The 22772-nt window shown below is 44.6% G+C and overlaps 1 protein-coding gene across 1 annotated transcript in view; it reads right to left on the bottom strand.

Annotated features, from left to right (window-relative positions):
- rmnd5b (required for meiotic nuclear division 5 homolog B) overlaps positions 1-19666 on the bottom strand; it is a 52272-nt gene extending 32606 nt beyond the window's left edge. The window contains exons 1-3 of the mRNA XM_073067789.1: positions 18842-19666; positions 14587-14732; positions 2523-2660 (exon numbers count right to left, since the gene is read on the bottom strand). Coding sequence (XP_072923890.1) covers positions 2523-2660; positions 14587-14732; positions 18842-18980 — 423 coding nt within the window. The 5' untranslated portion in view covers positions 18981-19666. The remainder of the gene's footprint in view (positions 1-2522; positions 2661-14586; positions 14733-18841) is intronic.
- Between the last annotated feature and the right edge of the window lie 3106 nt (positions 19667-22772).

Genomic DNA, 22772 nt, shown 5'->3' with positions numbered 1-22772 from the left:
ACAAACCATCTTCACTCACAGTGGGCCAGCAACCAGGGATAGCAGTTTGAGATAACTGATAAGGAAACTAAAATGAAAATGAGGATTAAAAAAGAAAGTTGTTGCATTCTGAAGTACAGTTTTTGATGGAAATGGCTAGCATTCAATGGAATTGGTTAAATTCTTGAGGAGGAAAAGAGACAAAGTAAGTGAAGAGACTGGAAACTATATCAAAAGACCCAGTACAGACAGGACATCCCAATTGGCCTCAGGTTGGGGTGTAGGCTTCCATTTTTCAATAACAGCACTAGCGGTCCAGTAGTCCTGGAAACAAGTTGCCACGACGATAGATTGCTCTGCTGGTGTGCTCTCATTAGGGATCAGCCTATCCTCGCTTTGAGGTCCTGGTAAATTAGTGTCATGGGATCCGGGCGCTGTTGATAGGGCCATCACTTGTTGTCATTCTTAACTATCCTTGAAAAGCTGGCGGTGAATTACTGTAGCCCCCCTGCTGAAGGTAATCCTGCAGTGCTACTGGGGAACAACTTTTGAGCTTTGGACCCAGTACTAAAGAATCAGGGGTCCATTTCCAAATCAAGGTGGTACATGACAAGAGTTTTGAGGTAATAAAGCTGCAGCTCCAAAAACACTAGACAGATACTGGTGGAGTACTACGTTCAGATCTGCGCATCGCACTGAAGGAAGGACGCGGAGCTTTAGGGAGGGTGCAGGGGAGATTTACCAGAATTTTGTACGTCTTCTGCAGAATAGTTGAGCAAGCTCGGCCTTTCCTCATTGGGGCGAAGAGGGCTGAGGCAACTTGACAGAGGCGTACAAGGTAAGAGGCATGGAAGAGTGGGCTGTCAGTGCCTTTTCCCCAAGGTGACAACGGCTAAAATGAGAGGACATACTTTTAGGGTGATGGAAAGAAAGTATTGGGGGGGGGGGGGGGGAATGTAAGATTACACAGAGTGACAAGTACATAGACCACACTGTCAGGGGTGGTGGCAGAGGCAGATAACTAGGGACATTGAAGTCACTCTTAGATGAACCTATTGTTGAACACAGCATGTAGGGCTATGTGGGACAGTAGGATTACATGAATCTTGTCATCGGTTAAAAGGCTGACACAACATTGTGGGCTGAAGGGCCTGTACTGTACAACTCAGAGTAGGAGCTGTCGCTCCCACAAACCAGAAACATTTGTTCTTCTTTGGGGTAGAGGTCGCTGGTCTAAAAGGTGCTGTTGGAATAGCCTAGGTGAGTAACTGTAACGCAGTTTGTAGACAGTACGCACCGCCTTCACAGTGCACAGATGGAAGAGGGATGGGAATTTAGACCAGGTTAGGCTCACTTTACCCTGATGCTGTCGAACTCTTTGACAGCTGCTGGTGCTGCACTCGTCCAGGCAAACGGAGTGCATCCCTTGTAGATGAAGAGGTTCTTGATGTCAGGAGGTGAGTCATCAGCCACAGTATCCCTGGACTCTGGCCTGCTCTTAGAGCCACAGTATGTATAAAGCCAGCACAGCTGAGCCTTTCAGTTGATGACGAGTGAGACGTGTTGGGAATACATCAAATGCGGTTTCGACTCTCTTGTTGGCACTTTCATTTTTTGGCACTTCTGTAACACAACCATGCCTTGCCACATAGCCTCAGGTTGCCTACACGCTTGAACCATGTAAACATGCCTCCATCATCAGAAGATCTGCTTCCATCACGGCAGCTCAGAAGGTCCTGGCCCTCCACGCTTTTTTTTTTGAACAGCTCAAAGTGATTACAAGAAGACTTGCCAAAATCAGACCTCTCAGAAAAGAGCTTCCAAATTTGTATTACAGTTTTTCCTAGCAGTAACCCAAGATAGCACAAGGGCTTGCCGACAGTTCCAGCTGCTGTCGTGTAAAGATTAATTCGCATGGAATGAGGGCAGACTGGTAAGGTTAGTGTTTATTGCCCCACCAGTAAATACACCCGAGATGGCAGGTGACGATCCACCTTGTTTGGAACACTGCAATCTATAATTCAAAGCTACATTCGACATGCTGTCCAGAGGGAGTTCCATCCCAAGTAACTCTGGAAGCATGGGGTGTAATTTGGAGATAATTCCATTCACTTGTTTTCTTTTCCCATCTCAGTGATCAATGCTTGGGAGGTTCTTAGACAGATATTATTGTGAATCCTGCGGACAGTTCAGGGCAGTGGCAATCCACCAGTTTGGGGGAATGGATATGCAAGAGAATGAATGTTGCAAGAGGTTTCTGAGCTGCAATTCCCTCACCCAGGCAGTTTTTCATCACATTATTGGCATTTGACTAAGATGCTGGAAGAGCATCACTTTGAAATCGTCAACATTCCTCTGAATAGTTGCTCCCAAGTTTGTAAGAGGACAAATCCAGGAAAGATGGCAGCAACATTGGCTGGAGTTGTCCACCCAGATTAGTGCCTGGTCCCTCTCTCCTTCCTATCCCTACCAGAGATCCCACGTTCTATCAATATGACTGGACAACCCGCCCCACTGGTGAGCAGGTCAGTTCCTGGTCTTACCTGGCACAGTTCCTCCGCGACGCTCAGCAGTCCTTGTCTGTACAAGTGCTCCACCACAGCCTCACTCAGGAACTGCTGCTTTTCATGCAGATCCCAGACACCTTCCACCCCGACTCCACTCACGTCCGTGTCAAAGTTCTGCACAAAAGACAGGATCTTATAGAAGAAACAGGCCAAACAACTCAAGGAAGCAACACCTTCTATGCGACCTTCACTGGCAAAACTACCATTTCGAAAGCAACGAAGAGTGAACGAGTGCAGAGTAGGTACCAGAGCTAGCACTGATGTACCGTATTTGGCGAGGCAACAGCGCAGCCCGATCTGTAAACGCAGCATCATTTTAACTACTCAAGCAAACCATCTACCTGCAGGTAAACTCTTCTAAAATGTGCTTGAGGATTACTTTAGAATCAGACTCAGGAGATGTAGCACAGAAACAGGCCTTTCAGCCTAGAAAGGCTCAGCCACCCATACACACCAATTCTACATGAATCCATCTTTATTTTAAATACTAGCCCCACAGTTCCTCCCAGATTCTGATACTCAGCTGGACACCAAGGACAGTTTAAAGTGACTAGCTTTAAACTAGCTTTGCACACCAAAGGGCCATGGAATGAAATGGGGGCTCTCAGAGAAAACCCACCCAGTCACAGGAAGAACGTGTGAGCTTTGCGTCTCTGCCGATTCAAGGGAGCAGCTCTACAGCCCCTCTGAGCTGTCCCAAATAATATTTCTTTTATGTCGATTAATTCATTTGAATTTTCTGTGTCATTTTTTTCTGCTGCACAATTTTTGCTGAATTGTTCCAATTTTTCTCTACCCCCCCCCCCCCCATCATTGTGTGCTGTCTCAATGCTATTTTACTGGAGTTCCCTCTGCCCATTAGCAGTGCCCTAGTGAGCGGGTTCTGATAACTCAAATGGACAACATGTGCTAATTGGCAACTATCTACTGCCCGATTTCCTTGTAATCTGTGCATTTGGGTTTTGCTCACTCCTTCCCCAGATTTTCCCCAAGGAACAGAACTGTGGTAATTTCCCCCAACGGGATCCTCATCCCAGGCCAGTGTTAACACCAGGCCTTGTCGGAAATAGCGGTCAGAAGCCCCAGCTCCCAGCACTGGCGCTAGTTTTAAGTTGCTATATCATTAGCAGCTGTACTTTTGTCATGGAATTCAACAGGGAAGCGTGACCTCCCACAGATTTCCCAACTCACAGGCAGGGATCCCGGCCCAGGCCCAGTCAAACTGACGCAAAGGCAGGTAGTCTCACACCAGTTCCCAGGAGAAGGCAGGTAGAATACTCAAAGTTCAAAGTAAATTTATTATCAAACTACATATCTGTATTGCAGCATAAAAGCCAGGACCAACAGGTTCCTATTGGAGTATAAAAGTTGAAATTTTGCTGTGTAACCAAAACTATGTAGTCAGTTTTGAAGCTTGCTATTTGCTATGCATGTATCCAATTCTGTAGGAGAACGAAATCTTAAGAATGTAGATTATAATGGTGTGTTAATGGGAGGTAGCTAAGAGATGTAGAATAGAACATGATTAAGTCAATGGGTAGAAACAATAGTGGCGGATGTACATGTGATACGCAACTATAGACCGATTGGATATGCTAATGCAACTAAACCAGGAGATTGCTATAAAAAATGCTATGTACAAGGATCAGTGGGCAATCAGCGACTAGCTCAATGACTGTCTCAGCTTTGATTTGCAAATTAAAGTTTAATACTTCTTGAAGAATCTTCTGCGTCTCCTGGTCGTTTGTGGGGCACGAGAAACCACGACAAAATTGGCGACCGCGGCAGGACCGGAAAGAGACCCGCGGAAAGGAAACAGCAGATTGGGGACGCTTCCCAGTCCTCTAGGGACCCCCACAAGTCTAACAGAATTAAGGGTGCACCCAAACAAAAGGTAAGCACTTTTTGCGACAATTTGACTAAGAATTCTGTTGGTCTTGGGGAGGTCTTGGAGTCTCAGAAGTGTGGAACCACTGCCGAAGGGTCTCTCCGGTCCAAAGAATCTGGCAGAATTGGGGGTTAACAGGAGGCTCAGAGGATTGATCAAGAACACTACAGTGAGGGCAAGTACAAATAATAAGTTAAGAAAAATTCCATGTGGTGTTGGTAAGTCCCTGTGGATACCTCTTCGTATGAAACGAAGGTCTGAATGGGCAGGGAAAGGAAAATAGAGAAAATCCTCGTGGATACTGCCTTAAGAGATAAGGGTCTGAATAGACGAGGTGCAAAGAGCAAGTTCTGTGGATACCGCTCTGAATAGAGGTCTGTACGGGCAGAACAGAATAGGAAACAAGGACAGTCCAATATATAGTTTAAAGCGCTGGTAGATAGATGATAGACTAGGCATAGAATTAGAGTAAATAATATTATCCAGTAAACGAACTGTGAACCTCTGAAATACCTTAAAAAGAGAGAACAACATGACAGGTAAAGGAACGGCAGTAGAGATTCTGAGCAAAAAAATCCCGGTAAATAAATATGAGATCACAAAAACTTCAGAAAAATGGGAAAAGAGAACCAAAAACCTGGTCACAAAGTGGCCAAGAGAAGGAACATTTGATATAAGTTTGTGCGAAGAAATGGAGGACTAATTAAAAATTACAAACCAAAAGATAAATCTAAAGAGGGCAAAAAAGAGAACGAGAAATGGAAAGTGCTAAACTCTTCAGAACGGAGGGAGAAAGGCTGAGGAGGACAGGTAGAATATTGATTACAAGCGAGGAAGACACTAAGGTGCTGGAGAAACAGCCTGTTAGAGAGAGAGGAAGGTACAGTGAGAAGCTGGCTTCAGCTCCGTACCCGGATGCGAAAGAAACAGAAAAGCCCCCTCCCTATAATGAGGAAGGAACCCCTAAGCAGTGCCCCCTGTTGACGGGAACAGTAAACATGCAGGGAGAAGTCCAAGTTTGGGATAATGAGGAGGAAAAAAGACAATATAAAAATGGAAAAAGGGCGTGCAGGCTATATTACCCAGGGCTGTAATGCCCAAATCTGAGCTACATTGTACAGTGATTTTTTGATGAGACTCAGAACAGGGAGTTAGAGGAGAGATGGCACCTGGAGGCATGTACCCAACAGCACCTGGAAGGGGAGGCTGTGATAATTGGAAAGCAAGGGGCAGCTTTATAAGTTAAGTGGAACACCTTTTTAGAAAAATGGTACAGGATATCGGAGGCTGCGCCCCACCTAACGTTGTTGGTAAACAAGGGATATCAGTCTAAAGACTTAGGACCCTTAGTTAAGAGTGCTGAAACCATAACAGTGTGGAGGAAAATCAAGCCAGAGGTGTGGATATCAGAAGACAACAATTGCATTAAAATAATGGTAAGTGTAGATATGGTAGGGACAGTGAGAGAGGTTGAAATAACTCCCCAACCACACATGCCATTGCTGGGAAAGGAAAGAGGCCAGCAGAAAGATAAAAGGTTAGATGAGTTGCCGTCTATTCTGTGGTCACAGCATGACACAGACGTAGGGAAAATAAAAACAGCTAGTCCGGTGGAAATAAAGCTGAAAAGGGGCGCAATTCCACCCAGGAGACCACAATACCCTCTAAGACCAGAAGCAGAAGAGGGAATAGCATCGACAGTGCAGGGGTTACTTGAAATAGGAGTGCTTAAAAGAACAAACAGTCCATGTTCCATCAGAACCAAGTTACTTTTCAGTGATTGATTTGTGTTCAGCTTTCTTCAGCATTCCTCTAGCCGACCAGTGTCAGTATCTGTTTGCATTTACTTACAGAGGTGCTCAGTATACCTATACCAGAATGCCGCAAGGTTTTAAACATTCACCACATGTTTTTAATCAGGTGTTGAAGACAGACCTAGAGGGCATACCATTGGAAAGTACATTGTTACAGTATGTGGATGACCTGTTGATTTGCTCCCACAGTGAGGAACAGTGTGAGCAGGACACTATAACTCTGTTAGAGAAGCTGGCACACGGAGGACATAAAGTATCCAAAAAGAAACTGCAATTTTGCACGCAGCAAGTGGAATACTTAGGCAGGGTAATATCCAAGGGAGTGAAGGCGATAGCACCAGATCAGATTGAGGCAATAACTAAGGCCCCAAAACCCCAGATTGTAGGGCAGATTATGACGTTTTTGGGAATGGCAGGGTACAGCTCAGATTGGATAGGAGAATATGCTGAGATTGTGGCACCTTTGAGAAAGATAATGAAAGAAGCAGGACATACCAATTTGAAGAACGGCTTACAGTGGAATGGAGAGGCGGAGATAGCTTTCAATACTATTAAGCAGGAATTGCAGTCACACCAGCATTAGCTTTGCCTGACTACAAGAAGGTTTTTCGTTTGTATGTATCCAACCGACAGGAGGGTTATGTCACAGCGGTTCAAACACAGGAGACAGGCACAGGAAAAGCAAAGCAGCCAATAGCATACTACAGTACGAGACTAGATGAGGTGGCTCAGGGGTATCCACCCTGTTATCAGGGATTGGCGGCGCTGTACTATGCATATGGAAAGGCATCATCTGTAACCCTGGGCTATCCTGTGACTCTGTACACACACCACAAAGTAGCAGAATTGCTGGAAAGAGGGAAATTTGTGCTGACGCCAGCCAGGATAGCAGCGTATCAGATGCTAGTGACATTTCCTGACATAACTATACAGAGATGCACTACCAGTAATATAGCCGATTTTATCCCTTTGGGCTATGAAGGAGAACCCCATGATTGTGTAGGGAAGACGATGAGATTTGCCAAATTGAGAGCAGATTTACGGTCAGAACCACTAGAGGATGCAGATAAAAAGGCTCTGTTCGTAGATGGCTCTTGTTATAGGGATTATGATGGAAATCTTGCAGGGTTCTCAGTAGTGCAGCAGGATCAGTCGAGCTATAAGCTTATTAGGATGGAGTCCTGTCCCCAACCGTGTTCCGCCCAACTAGCAGAAATCAAAGCCCTGACAGCTGCGTGTGAAATGATGGAAGGTGAGAAAGTAGACACCTATACTGATTCAGCATATGCTCACGGAGTATGCCATTTGTTCGGGGCAGTGTGGAAGCAGAGAGGTTTTTTAAAAAAGTAGCGGAGATCCCATACAACATTGTCAGCAAATTCTAGACTTAATAAAAGCCATAATGAAACCTAAAGCATTGGCTATAGTAAAATGCCAGGCACATAAAAAGGGAAAGGATGTAATAACAAAGGGAAATCAAGCTGCGGACGAGGCAGCCAGAAAAGCGTCTGGATGTACATCAGCTGTCATTGCCCCACAGGTAAGCCTAACTCCAGAACCTGTGGTAGAGGACCTAATTGAAATACAAGGTAAGGCAACTTTGGCAGAATAGACAATGTGGAGACGAAGGGGGGCCAAGCAGAACCCGGAAGGCTTGTGGAGCATGGAAGACAGTTTGTTGGTAGCACCCACCCCTCTACTGACGATTCTGATTTCAGAAGCGCATGGGATTGACCATTGTGCAAGGGGGGAAGTGATAAAGCAAATAAAGAAGGATGGTTTTTGATCACCTTATTTACAGGCTTCAGTGGACTTTGTCTTGTCACAGTGCGAGGTATGCGCACAGAATAATGTTCGGAAGGGAATTACAACCCCAATAGGTCACATTCCTGTACCTGAAGGACCATTTAAACATCTAGTGATCGATTACGTAGACATGATAAAGACAGTGGTAAAATTTCTGACAAATGAAGTGATCCCAAGGTTTGGAATACCTACAGAAGTTAGCTCAGACAATGGTTCAGCTTTTATCCAGAAAGTGGTCAAATTGGTACTACAGGCGCTGAGGATAAAGCAAAGATTTGGATGTGTATACCACCCTCAGTCGCAGGGCATGGTAGAGAGAATTAATGGAACCCTGAGAGCCAAACTAAACAAAATTTGTGCAGACAATAAACTTAATTGGGTCGATGCTTTACCGTTAGCATTGATGAGTTACCGCATGCAAACTAATCGAGTGACATGCCTGACACCGCATGAGATGCTCACTGGGAAGCTATCATACCTGTGATAGGGGTAAGCAAAAATGTTGAATGGATAAACTATATATACTATAATCAGCAGAGGTTCATCAACTACACCGATGATGCACTGGAGGCCTTAGGGCAACAGCTGGATGCAACTAGCAGGGTGGCGTGGCAAAACAGACAGGTACTGGATTGGCTTTTGGCAGAAAAAAGGGGGTGTGTGTGTGTAATGTTTGGAGAACAATGCTGCACTTTCATACCGAACAATACTAGCCCAGAAGGGTCTTTCACCAGAGCAATGAATAAATTAAAGAATCTGCGGACGGAGGTCAAACAGAATGCAGGATTTGAACATCAGTTCTTTGATTGGTTGGAAAGTAGACTTGGAGGATGGGGAGCATGGCTGACTAAAATGGCAATAACTGTCAGTATTATATTGTTGAGCTGTGTGCTTGTGCTGTTTTCTTCCTTGTCTCAAATCTCTTGTAGTGCGTGCTGCAACCAAACAATTTCCAATGCTCGTGGCAATTACTGAAGCAAGCTTAGTGGAGAAAGAAACACCGAAAATGTATCGGTACAGCCTACAACACCTGCAGGATGAACAAGAGCAAAACGACAATGTGGGAGTAGATTGTAAGAGCTTCTGAGTCTTTTTCCGTCTCAGATACAGAGGGACAGGTTTTTGGCTTAGCGGCCCAAGGTAACAGGGAGAGAATACTTTGAGGTCTTGGCGCAGAAAATTATAGTTTAACCTGAGATTTGGGAATAAGTGCTTGAGTTTATTGGGGCTTTTGTGCGCAGACTCTTAGTCTTTTCTCTGTGTGAGACCCTCTAGGGGGGATATATTGGAGTATAAAAGTTGAAATTTTGCTGTGTAACCAAAACTATGTAGTCAGTTTTGAAACTTGCTATTTGCTATGCATTCTGTAGGAGAACGAAATCTTAAGAATGTAGAAGACAATGGTGTGTTAATGAGAGGTAGCTAAGAGATGTAGATTAGAACATGATTAAGTCAATGGGTAGAAACAATAGTGGCGGATGTACCGTGTGATACGCAACTATAGACCGATTGCATATGCTAATGCAACTAAACCAGGAGATTGCTATAAAGAATGCTGTGTCCAAGGATCGGTGGGCAATCAGCGACTAGCTCAATGACTGTCTCAGCTTTGATTTGCAAATTAAAGTTTAATACTTCTTGAAGAATCTTCTCCTGGTCGTTTGTGGGGCACGAGAAACCACGACAAAACTCCGAGGACAGCTTCTTCCACCAGGCCATCAGACTCATGCTGATACAACTGTATTTCTATGTTATATTGACTGTCCTGTTGTATGTAGTATTTATTATAAATTACTATAAACTGCATATTTAGACAGAGATGTAACGTAAAGATTTTTACTCCTCGTGTATATGGAGTAAAGTTGAATGACTTCAGACCTGTTGCCTTGACGTCGCACGTGATGAAGACCATGGAGCGGCTGATAATACAGAATCTGAGGCCACAAACCAGGCACGCCCAGGATCCTCTTCAGTTTGCATATAAGGAGAAGGTGGGAGTGGAGGATGCCATCACGTATTTGCTGCACAAATCACTCTCTCACCTAGAGGGGGTCAGTTGTGCTGTGAGGATTACATTCCTTGACTTCTCTAGTGCCTTTAACACCATCCAGCCCAAGATCTTAAGGCACAAACTAACGGAGATGGGAGTAGACTCTCACATGGTGGATTGGATAGTGGACTACTTGACAGTTAGACCTCAGTATGTGCGGTTGGGAGACTGTAGGTCTGACACGGTGGTCAGCAGCACAGGGGCGCCGCAGGGAACCGTACTCTTTCCGGTCCTGTTCACCCTGTACACATCAGACTTCCAATATAACTCAGAGTCCTGCCATGTGCAGAAGTTCACTGATGACACGGCCATAGTGGGGTGTGTCAGGAATGGACAGGAGGAGGAGTATAGGAAACTGATACAGGACTTTGTGATATGGTGCAACTCAAACTACCTGCGTCTCAATATCACCAAGACCAAGGAGATGGTGGTGGACTAGGAGATCTAGGCCTCATATGGAGCCAGTGATCATTAATGGAGAATGTGTGGAGCAGGTTAAGACCTACAAGTATCTGGGAGTACAGTTAGACGAGAAGCTTGACTGGACTGCCAACACAGATGCCTTGTGCAGGAAGGCACAGAGTCGAATGTACTTCCTAAGAAGGTTGGCGTCATTCAATGTCTGTAGTGAGATGCTGAAGATGTTCTATAGGTCAGTTGTGGAGAGCGCCCTCTTCTTTGTGGTGGCGTGTTGGGGAGGAAGCATTAAGAAGAGGGACGCCTCACGTCTTAATAAGCTGGTAAGGAAGGCGGGCTCTGTCGTGGGCAAAGTACTGGAGAGTTTAACATCGGTAGCTGAGCGAAGGGCGCTGAGTAGGCTACGGTCAATTATGGATAACTCTGAACATCCTCTACATAGCACCATCCAGAGACAGAGAAGCAGTTTCAGTGACAGGTTACTATCGATGCAATGCTCCTCAGACAGGATGAAGAGGTCAATACTCCCCAATGCCATTAGGCTTTACAATTCTACCGCCAGGACTTAAGAACTTTTTAAAAGCTATTATTAATGCTTTTTGAGATGGTGATTTAGATGCATATCATATTTTTTTACTGAGTTAAGTATTGTATGTAATTAGTTTTGCTACAACAAGTGTATGGGACATTGGAAAAAAAGTTGAATTTCCCCATGGGGATGAATAAAGTATCTATCTATCTAAGAATCTTCTCCTGGTCGTTTGTGGGGCACGAGAAACCACGACAAAACTCCAAGGACAGCTTCTTCCACCAGGCCATCAGACTCATGCTGATACAACTGTATTTCTATGTTATATTGACTGTCCTGTTGTATGTAGTATTTATTATAAATTACTATAAACTGCATATTTAGACAGAGATGTAACGTAAAGATTTTTACTCCTCGTGTATATGGAGTAAAGTCAATTCAATTCAATGTCACCATATACCACCCTGATTAATTTCTTGTGGGCAGTCACAATAAATAGAAAGAAACACAGTAGAATCAATGAAAAATCTGCACACTAAGATGAATAAATAACCAATGTGCACAAGACAAATTGCTCAAATACAAAAAAAAGAAAAATAAGAATAGTAAATGAAAAGTAATAAAAAACTGAGAACATTAGTTATACAATTCTTGAAAGTGAGTCCATAGGTCACAATCAGTTCATTGTTGGGGTGAGTGAAGTTACAGTGTTGACTGCGCAGGTTGACAGTGATGTTAAGAAGGTGTATAGTGTGTTGGCCTTCGTAACCGTGGGATTGAGTTCAAGAGCTGTGAGGTAACGATACAGCTGTATAATACCATAGTTAGACCCCACTTGGAGTACTGTGTTCAGTTCTGGTCACCTCACTACAGGAAGGGTGTGGATACTAATAGAGTGCAGAGGAGATTTACAAGGATGTTGCCTGGATTGGAGAGTGTGCCTTATGAGAATAGGTTGAGGGAACTTGGCCTTTTCTGCTTCGAGTGATGGAGGATGAGAGCAGACCTGGTAGAGGTGTACAAGATGATGAGAGGCATTAGACTGTGTGGATAGCCAGAGGCTTTTTCCCAGGGCTAAAATGGCTAACATAAGGGGATATAGTTTTAAGGGACTTGGAAGTAGGTACAGAGGGGATGCCAGAGGTAAGTTTTACCACACAGAGTGGGGGGTGCATGGAATGCACGACCAGTGACAATGATAGAGGCGGATACAGTAGGGTTTGTTTTAAAAGAGACTCTTAGACAGGTATATGGAGTTTGGAAAAATAGAGGGCTATGCAGTCGGGGAATTCTAGGCAGATTCTAGAGCAGGTTACATGGTTGGTACAACATTGTGGGCCGAAGGGCCTGTAATGTGCTGTCTATGCTCTATGCTTAAAGTTCTCCACTCTGGTTCAGGAGCCTGATAGTTGAGGGATAATAGCTAAGAGATAACACTTTCATCAGTGTTAATACTTTAATTGGTTTTAACATGCAGATGTGCTTTATACCATGGGGCAGCATGATAGTTAAGTGGTTAGCACAACACTTTACAGTACCAGCGACCCGGGTTCCAATTCCCACCACTGCCTGTAAGGAGCTTGTACGTTCTCCCCATGACCGTGAGGGTTTCTTCCGGGTGCTCCGGTTTCCTCCCACAGTCCAAAGACGTACTGGTTGGTAGGTTAATTGGTCGTTGTAAATTAGGCTGTGATTAAATCGGGGGATTGCTGGGCGGTGAGGCTTGAGAGGCTGGAACGGCCTGTTCCGTGCTGCATCCCAGTAGGTAAAATAAAAAATAAATATAAAGAATTTTTAAAGTTGTCTTTAAAACTTCATTTTCTGAATTTTAAAATTTAAGAGAAACCATGATTGAATGGCTTGATGGGTCAACAGGCCTAGCCCTACTCCTTTATCTTATGGTCTTTATTTTTTAATTCCTTGAGGAACTTAGCAGGTTAGGTAGCATCTATGAATATGACTAAACAGTCAACGCTCAGGGGGAGAAACCCTTCTTCAGGATTAGAAAGGAAAACTCTAAGATATAGGAGCAGGTGTATCTGCTCTGCCATTTCATCATGGCTGATCCAATTTTCCTTCCTGCCCGTCTCCTGCCTTCTCCCCGTATCCCTTCATGCCCTGACCAATCAAGAATTAATCAAGCTCTGCCTTAAATATACATAAAGACTTGGCCTCCACAGCTGCCTGTGGCAAAAATACAGGGTGTTGATTCTCCACCCTGAGGGTGGCCTCACTGTGACCCAAGAAGTGGTCTTGGACTGACATGTCTGGATGGAAATGGGAATAAGAATTAAAAGTGTCCTCCACCACTGATACTTCCCTCAGCCACATCTCCTCCATTTCACGGGCATCCACACCCCCACCCTGTCTTCCCGCCACCTTAATAGGGATAGAGTTCCTCTTATCCTAACCTGCCAGTCCACAGGCCTCCGGATCCAACAAATCATTCTCCATAACTTCCAGCCATCTGCAAAGGAATCCTTCCACCAAACACATCTCTACCTCTCCCCCATCTCTGTTTTACGTGGGGATCTCTCCCTCTGTGATTTCCTTATCCATTTGTCGCTCTACACTAACCCCCCTCCCTGCAAATGGCTGAATGGCTACCCGCTCCCTCACCTCCATTCAGGGCCACAAACAGTCCCTCCAAGTGTGGTAACATCTCACTTGCAGGTCTGCTGGGGTGCTGTGTTGCACGCAGTGGTCCCGATGTGGCCTCCTCTACACTGGTGAGACCCCTTGTAAATTGGGGGGCTGCTTCCTTGAGCACCTCCGCTCCACCCGGCAGAAGCAGAATTTCCCAGTGACCAACCACTTTAATCCCCGCTTCCACCAAAACGAGGCTACCCTCGGGGTGGGGGAGCAACACCTTTTCCACCTGGGTAGCCTCCAACCTGATGGCATGAACATCAATGTCTCCTTACAGTAAGAAATATTTTCCCTCCACCTTCCCTCCTCAGTCCAGACAGGTGAGAAGAGGCAATCTCTTCCTTCTTCCCTTTCTCCTATGGTTCACTCTCTTCTCCTATTAGATTCCTTCCGCTGCAGCCCTTCACTTTTCCTACCCTATCCCCTTCAAGCTATCCTTTTCCCTCTCTTTTTATTCTGATTGTCACACAAAAAATAAAAGTGTTGCAGTATGTTTGTGAAGGTCAAAGATGCTCAAGCATGCAGTGACCCGAAATCAGACCGAACCCGACTGGGGTGGGTCCACGCGGTCTGGTAAAGCTGTCGTGCGACTGTGACAACCCTGTGATACGCAGGACGCTGCTGATGCGCTGGGAGCCAGTGGACCCAGTGGCTGGTACGCAGTTCTTGGGCAACGCAACATTTACCTCCAGGAACTGAACTGGTAAAGCTGCTTAATAGAGCGATAATAACATAGAAATTGTGTCACTACGGGAATGAACAATTCAGTTTGTTTGTTGCAGCTGGGAGGTCAGCATTTATTGATTGCCTCTGATCTGTGAAGTGGCGAGGAAGCACCTCCTTAATCTGCTGGTAGGTATCAAAATGCCTTAAAACTTCGTACTTACCCTGTCGATGGCCTTCCCCACTTTGGAGACACTGCCGTGGATATCTTTGTGATCCAATGCCAATTTCTGAACAGTGTCCTTTATCTTCTTACAACACTGTGACATAACTAGAGACAGTGTTGCAGACAACTGCGAATCAAGGTGGCCTTGAAAACAGAACAATAGAAGGTAAAGACCATTCACACTCAGTTCAAATGTCATTTTATACAATGCTTTCTATTATCAGTTTGGTACTGACACAATGAATCTGCTAAAGTATAACAGATATTAAGTGGGATAATTCGGGACAATGTTGTGGATTGGTGAAGGTTGCTCCTTCCATCAGAATCAGGTTTAATATCACTGGCATGTGTTGTGAAATGTGTTATCTTTGTGGCAGCAGGGCATTGTAATACATAATAAAAACTATAAAGTATATATAAAAAATGTTGAATAGGTAATACAAAAAGAGAGGAAAAACAGTGAATAGTGTTAATGGATTCATCGTCCATTCAGAATTCTGATGGCGGAGGGGAAGAAGCTGTTCCTGAAATGTTGAAAGTACCTTCAGGCTCTTGGTGTCTCCTCCTTGATGGTAGTATATGAAATGAGGATGTGTCCTGGGCGACTGGGGGGTGGGGTAGGGGTTCTTTAATGATGGATGCTGCCTTTTTGAGGCATTGCCTTTCGAACATGTCCTTGATGCTGCGGAGGTTAGTGCCCACGATGGAGTTGGCTGAATCTACAGCTTTCGCTGATCCTGTGCAGTGGCCCCTCCATACCAGACACCCGCGCAACCAGCTAGAATGCTCTCCGCATTATACGTGTAGAAATTTTGTGACGCACCGATTATCTTCAAGCTCCTAATGAAATATAGCCGCTGTTGTGCCTTCTTTGTAACTATCAGTTTGATAGATCGCCAAAGGTTTTGAGACCCAGAACTTCAAACAGCAGAGTCCTCAATGAGGACTGGTGTGTACTCCCTCAACTTCCCCTTCCTGAAGTCCACAATCGATTCCTGGTCTTATTGAGTGCAAGACTTGTTGTGACACCACTCAGATGTCATTTCCAGACTGGAAATAGCATCTCTTCCTCGCTGACAATCAATACTGGCGTACCTCAAAGGTACATGCTTAGCCCACTGCTTTATGGTCACTGTGCAGCCGTCTTCTAGAGGAATAGCAAGATAAAATACCTATAAATGTAGCGGAATGCTCAAAGTTAATTAAGGGGAGTTGGACTTTACATTATGAGCATTCAGGATGATACGATTTAATTTTTCCAAAAGGTTTTGTATTACATGAGTAACAGTGTTATTTTGAAGCTTAATAGATGTAATTTGGATAATAAGCCATTATCACAGCAATAGGAGTTTGTAGCAAACAGTGTTTAATGAAGCCACAAGTTCAGGTCAGGTCCCCTTATAAAAGTCCCGCACACAATCTAATGTCAGAGAAAGCTTGAAAATTTGTGGAAGCACACAAGCGTCCAGCCCAGAAAAGAAAAATGAATTTAATGGCTGGCTTTCTGCTCTTAAGTACATTTTTTATTTCAGTATGAAAACACAAGAGACTGTGGATGTGGCATGAGGAACTCAGTGGGCCAAGCAGCATCTGTCATAGGAGTAAAATCGTTGACATGTTGGGTCAGAACTCTGCATCAGGATTTCAACCTGAACCATTCACAATTTCTTTCCTTCTATCAATGCTGGCATTTTCATTTGTATGTATTAAGACAACCTTGGATGGCAAGTAGACGGCATACCTACGGTTGGAAATTGTGCATTGAAATATTACAAATGTAAGTGTTTGTTTACTAGAAAAGGAGGAGCAATATGGGACAATTGAGGAACCTTCTCTGGTAGCAACCCCTAAAAATAGATTCAAGGATGCCTCACTAATCTAAAACAGCACCAACTTCCAGTAACAATTGTAGTCATCGGTCAAGAAGACACACAACTTAATCACAGAAAATAGCATGAGGTCTTCTCGATGTCCCCTGCGGAATACATTATTCATCATATCATTTCAACAGAGGGCATTCACCCCAAGGCCGCTGAGGAGTAGCAAGAGTCAGAATTCAAACTAGAACTTTTAGCTTTTGAACTTCCACTAATATTTACTTTTGATGCAGATATGAATTCTAACAGTCCAAAACCAATAATGGAAGTTTTTTTTGGGGGGGGGGGGTGGCCACATTCACTGAAGACTCAATCTTCCACTATTCATTCTATGTCTAGACCCATTTGACATTTTACCAAAAGAATCAGCAGATATTCACAGAACTGGAGACTATTTCTGGTCTGTCAAACGAGGAGGGATTAAGCAGACTGGTCCTGTACTCCTGCGCCAAGAAGAAGGGCGATTACACTTGTAAAATTCTTCTGGGGCTTGTCAGGGTAAATGGAGAATGACATTTCCTCTGGCTGGATGTTAAAAACAAGGGAGTCACAGGCTCAAAATTAGTGACTGGCCATTAGGGACAGAGATAAGAATAAATTTCTCCACCCAGTAACTGTTTCCATTTGTCTAGGAAAGAAACACTGGAGACAGAGTTGCTGAGTGTATTTAAGATAGGGATCAATACTACTCTGGATGCGGAGAGGATCAAGGGACTGAGGAGTAAATGAAGGAAAGTGACAAGGTACAAGATCAGCCCAAAATCTTATTTTTTCCCTGGTGGGACATGCATAAGGGGTTGAACCAGCTATTTCTTCTTCCATTTATCTTCTGACATTTTTCAGCATCATTTAGAACTGTGATTAAGCCACATATGAGACACTAACAAATAAATTCCAAAGTTAAATCTGCTTTAAACCTTAATGCCAACTGTCTAATTTTGTTTTGAACAGTTCACTAGCAGGGTGTTGTGATGTACAAATGTGATTAAAAACAGGATACACTTTATAATACCATTTTACTTTAAGATGAATTGCTTTATTTCCTTATGAAGATTCTCTCTCATCATGTTTGCACAGTAACTGAGAATAATGTTTACACATGCTAAAAAAGCAGTACAAAACATTAAAAACTCAGTACCTCAGAGCTATAAATGTGATGTTTTTGTGGGATTTGTCGTACCTAGAAATCTGTAGAAAGTAAATCCCACACAGATGATGAATGTATTTAGCACCATAAGACTAACTTTAAAAAAAAATATTTACTGACATAGAGCGCGGAATAGGTCTGACTGGTTCTCGGAGCTGTGCTGCCCCACAATCCCCCGATTTAATCCTCGCCTGACCACAGGACAATTTACAATGACCAATTTAACCTACCCACTGGTTGTGGGAAGAAATCCATGCAGCCACAGGGAGAATGTACAAAAACTGCTCACAGGCTGCTGTGGGAATTGAACCCAGGTGCCTGTACTGTAAAGCACTGTGCTAACCACTATTCTACGTATATTTGTAAATGCTTCTCTAAAGCAATCAAATGCTCAATTTTACAAAATAGCAGAGCCATTTATTGAAAAAAAAACTTAATACAATGAAAATTGACAAGTAGAAATGAAGGACAAGTGTTTAATTGTTTATAGTGAAGAGCACAGGATTGGAAATGTCAGTTTATGGTCTAGGGCGCATTATAATCTTTATCCATAACCACAATCCTTATCAATGACCAATATGCCCACAATTCCTTGCCATTTTTTCCACCAATTTCGCAGTTTCTTGGAATTGCAAAATGTGAAAGATACACAACACATCAACCACTACCACAGCTGGAGACTGATGACTGATTTGCAGAATATAAACAGAAGAAGGGGATTGCCCCTGTTCAATTATCAGCAATGTTGCTGGTGAGTTGTGCACCAAGAGATGATGGTGCTATGTATGAATGGCATCACTGATTAAATTAAGGCTTGTACTGTAGTAGAATTAGTTAGATGCTGGGATAAGAGCAAGTCGAGTGATCTCTGCCAACTTAGAAACACTGGTTAGGAACTGGAGTGATGCCCATAAGATAAGTGATTGAACAATTACCAGATTCCAGATAGGAACAGGTTTTAACTCCGGGTTCCAGGATTAAAAATAACAAGTTACCAGCTTAGCAATGTCAAATAATTCCATCTGCTAAAAAAAAATAAAAGTTCCAGAATTAGCTGGATCATCACTTTTCCTTTCTGCGTGACTCTTTGTGGGACATAATTCCAGATGATCTTAAGGTCATTTAATACCCAAAAAATCGCTTGAAAGTGCAGTTCTTTAAACAGTATTCTTGGAATAAGCAATTAATACGCAAATCAGTGCTGTATAGAGATACCATCATGTTCTCACCTGTATTGGAAAGCTCCTGTCGGAGGCCACTGACATAACGTAGCAGTTCCTCCAGGCTGCGGTCGCAGTGTTGCCCATACATCAGGAACTTATGTAGCACCTTTTCCAGCTCCCGCTCCACACACACACACTGGTCCATGGGGCAGAGACACAGTGGGACAGACACACACAGGCAGGGCTGGGGTACCTTGGAGTCAGCCAGCAGAACCTACAAGCGAACCCACACTAGGTGTGGAAACACATTAAACACGCAAATGCAGGGTCAGGAGAAAACCCTGCAGATAAACCAGGGACTGGTAGAAACAAAGCGATAACCCTTCAGTATTAGGTCCAAGGCGTCGAAATACAACGCAGGAAGAGAGCGAGAGAGAGAAAAACAAAAGAGGTGAACCAAGAGTCAACGCTAAAGGCTCGGCCGCAGTTGATATTAAAAGTTTAACACCATGTCACACAGTCATAAGCCCCGGCAACACAGGGAGCCTAACAGGTAACATCAAGAAGCCCAGAGGTTGGCCACGCACGGACAGCTACAGCCAGAAACGCGGCACCACGCAGGGGAAACATAGCCAGCGCTCCGGCGGCGACTGGGAGCGCAGGGCGGCCGTGTGCGGACGGAGCTGGCGCGGCCACAGCTGTGTCCCACAGCCCGCCGGAGGCTCCAGCAGCTGTCAGCGCTGCCCCGCCGCGGGGCCCGCCACTCCCACGCAGGGCGACACGGAAGCCGGGCGGCCCGCAGGATGCCCATTCACGCGGCGCCCGCGCACCCCGCCGCCGCATCCTCGGCCGTTCCCCGGTGCATTCTCGCCGGTGCGCGTCGCCAACCCCCCCGGCCGCCTCCCCCCGCCGCCCGTGACGGTCCGTGACGTCACAGCCACCCCCGTCGGGTGGGACAGTCCACCAGGAAGTAACGGACTCGGGGACGTACCACTCGGCCGCAGGGGAGGGACCAGACAGAACCCAACCTGGGGCCGCTCTTTTAGCCAAGATTTCCGGTTTATTGATTACAGCTTACAATTTTAAACCCTTGTTTTTTTTCTATTGACGGCTTACTGAAAAATATCGGAACTGCTGAGGAATAATGAGACTCCGTCACCCCTATTGGGCAGTAGTGGAACAACCCATTGGTGGTTACAATGAGGGTTCGGGGTCAGAGGTCAGAGTGTTCCCCTCTCCCCCTCTCCCCTCTCCCCTCTCTCCCCCCCCTCCCCCCTCTCCCCTCTCTCCCCCCTCTCCCCTCTCTCCCCTCTCTCCCCCCTCTCGGCTACTGGCTGCTCGCGTCTTCGCTATGGCTGTGGCATCACTTCGGCCGAATGTTTCCTTGCAGAAGCCGGGGGAGAGGGGGGCCACTCCTGCGTCGTGACCCCAAAATAACTTGTAAACATGTAACAAAATGCCGGAGGAACTCTGCTGGTCGGGCAGCGTCCGTGGAGTCGACGTTTCGGGCCGAGACCCTTCATCAGGACGCTGGCTACCTGCAGTGACCTCGAATCTGATCTTGGCACTGGTCATTTTGTTCTGATCCGACAGTGCTGCGTCTTATGCAGCTTGGCGTTTATTGTCAGAAGCAGGGTAGAATACAATGAAAACTAGTGTTTTACAGCAGCAGTACTGTACATCACAAACGTGACACGCATAAGGTAACATTAGTTCTGCAGAAGCTGATCGCTCAGTTCAAGAGGACTGCCATTGTTCAATAATATCTGAGAACCTAACCTGGACCTGACATATCGATGCAACTATAAAGGAGGCAAGACAGCAGTTATATTGCATTAGGAGTCTGAAGAGATCTGGTGTGTCAGCAGAAATACTTGCAAATTTGTGTAGATGTACCGTGGAGAGCATTCTGACAGGCTACATCACCGTTTGGTCTGGGGGAGGTGCCATTGCACAGGATCAAAAGAAGCTACAGAAAGTTGTAAAATTAGTCAGCTGCAACTTAGGTACCAGCCTCCGCAGTATCCAGGACATCTTCAAGAAGCAGTACCTCAGAAAGGTGGCATCCATCAGTAAGGACCCCCACCACCTACGACGTGCCCTCTTCTCATCGCTACCATCAGGAAGGAGGTACAGAAGGCACACACTCAACGATTCAGGAGCAGCTTCTTCCCCTCGGTCATCTGATTCCTAAACGGACATTGAACCCTTGGACACTACCTCACTACCTTTTTATTTCCTTTTTTTTGCACTACTTGTTTAATTTAACTATTAAATAAATATGATAAATATACAGTAATTCACAGTTTTCATTTCTCTCTCTATTACCATGTATCACATTGTACTGCTGCTGCAAAGGTAACAAATTTCACAACCTATGCCGGTGATGTTAAACCTGATTCTGATTTTAAAGTTGCTGATGACAGGACTGACTTAGGCCGAATCAAAAGTGGAGATGAATCATCATACAGGAGAGAGATAGAAACTCCGGCTGAGTGGTGTCCTACAACAACCTTTTGCTCAATGTCAACAAGACCAAGGAACTGATTATTGACTTCAGGAGGAGGAGTCTAGAGGCCCATGAGGTTATTGGAGGATCAGAGGTGGGGAGGGTCAGCAACTTTACATTCTGGGGTGTTATTATTTGGGAGGATCTGTCGTGGGCCCAGCACGTAGGTGCAATTACAAAGAAAACACAGCAAACCCTCTACTTCCTGAGGAGTTTGCAGAGATTCAGCATGACATCTAAAGCTTTGACAATCTTCTATGGATGTGTAGTGGAGAGTGTATTGACTGGCTGCATCACAGCCTGGTATGGAAACACCAATGCCCTTGAATGGAAAATCCTACAAAAGGTAGTGGATATGGCCCAGTCCATCATGGGTAAAGTCCTTCCCACCAGTGGACATATCTGCATGAAACACCATCGCAGGAGAGCAGCATCCATCATTAGGGACCCCCACCACCCAAGGCATACTCTCTTCTCGTTGCTGCCATCAGGAAGAAGGTAGAACAGACTCAGGACTTGCACCACCAGGTTCAGGAACAGTTATTAATCCTCAACCATCAGGCTCTTGAACCAGAGGGGATAACTTCACTCAACTTGATTTGCCTCATCACTGAAATGTTCCCACAACCAACGGAGTCACTTTCAAGGACTCTTCATCTCGTGTTCTAGATATTTATTGCTTATTTATTTATTATTTCTTCTTTTTGTATTTGCAGTTTGTTGCCTTTTGCACTCTGACTGAACACCATAGTCAGGCGATCTTTCACTAATTCTGTTACGGTTATTATGCTATAGATTTATTGAGTAACAAATTTCATGACACAGGCCGGTGATAATAAACCTGATTCTGAGTTTAGATAGATAGATAGATAGATACTTTATTCATCCCCATGGGGAAATTCAACTTTTTTCCAATGTCCCATACACTTGTTGTAGCAAAACTAATTACATACAATACTTAACTCAGTAAAAAAAATATGATATGCATCTAAATCACTATCTCAAAAAGCATTAATAATAGCTTTTAAAAAGTTCTTAAGTCCTGGCGGTTGAATTGTAAAGCCTAATGGCATTGGGGAGTATTGACCTCTTCATCCTGTCTGAGGAGCATTGCATCGATAGTAACCTGTCACTGAAACTGCTTCTCTGTCTCTGGATGGTGCTTTGTAGAGGATGTTCAGGGTTTTCCATGATTGACCGTAGCCTACTCAGCGCCCTTCGCTCAGCTACCGATGTTAAACTCTCCAGTACTTTGCCCACGAAAAAAATCTCAGGAGTGTATATGGTGACATATATGTACTTTGATAATAAAATTTACTTTGGACATTGAATGCAGTTAAATATCTGGATGGAAAAGAAAGCCCAGATAGCCTTAAAAATTAGAACTCACAGACCTGGCCCTTTCGGCCTCTTCTCAGCTCAAACATGCGCTTTCTCATAATATTCTGTTCCGGATAGAGGAATCATAGACTGTGCTCCTGATTCATC

This window comes from Hemitrygon akajei, chromosome 15, assembly GCF_048418815.1.
Source record: "Hemitrygon akajei chromosome 15, sHemAka1.3, whole genome shotgun sequence".
Lineage (NCBI taxonomy): Eukaryota > Metazoa > Chordata > Chondrichthyes > Myliobatiformes > Dasyatidae > Hemitrygon > Hemitrygon akajei.
Note: the sequence above shows the minus strand (reverse complement) of the source record. Positions and strands in the feature narration are given on the sequence as shown.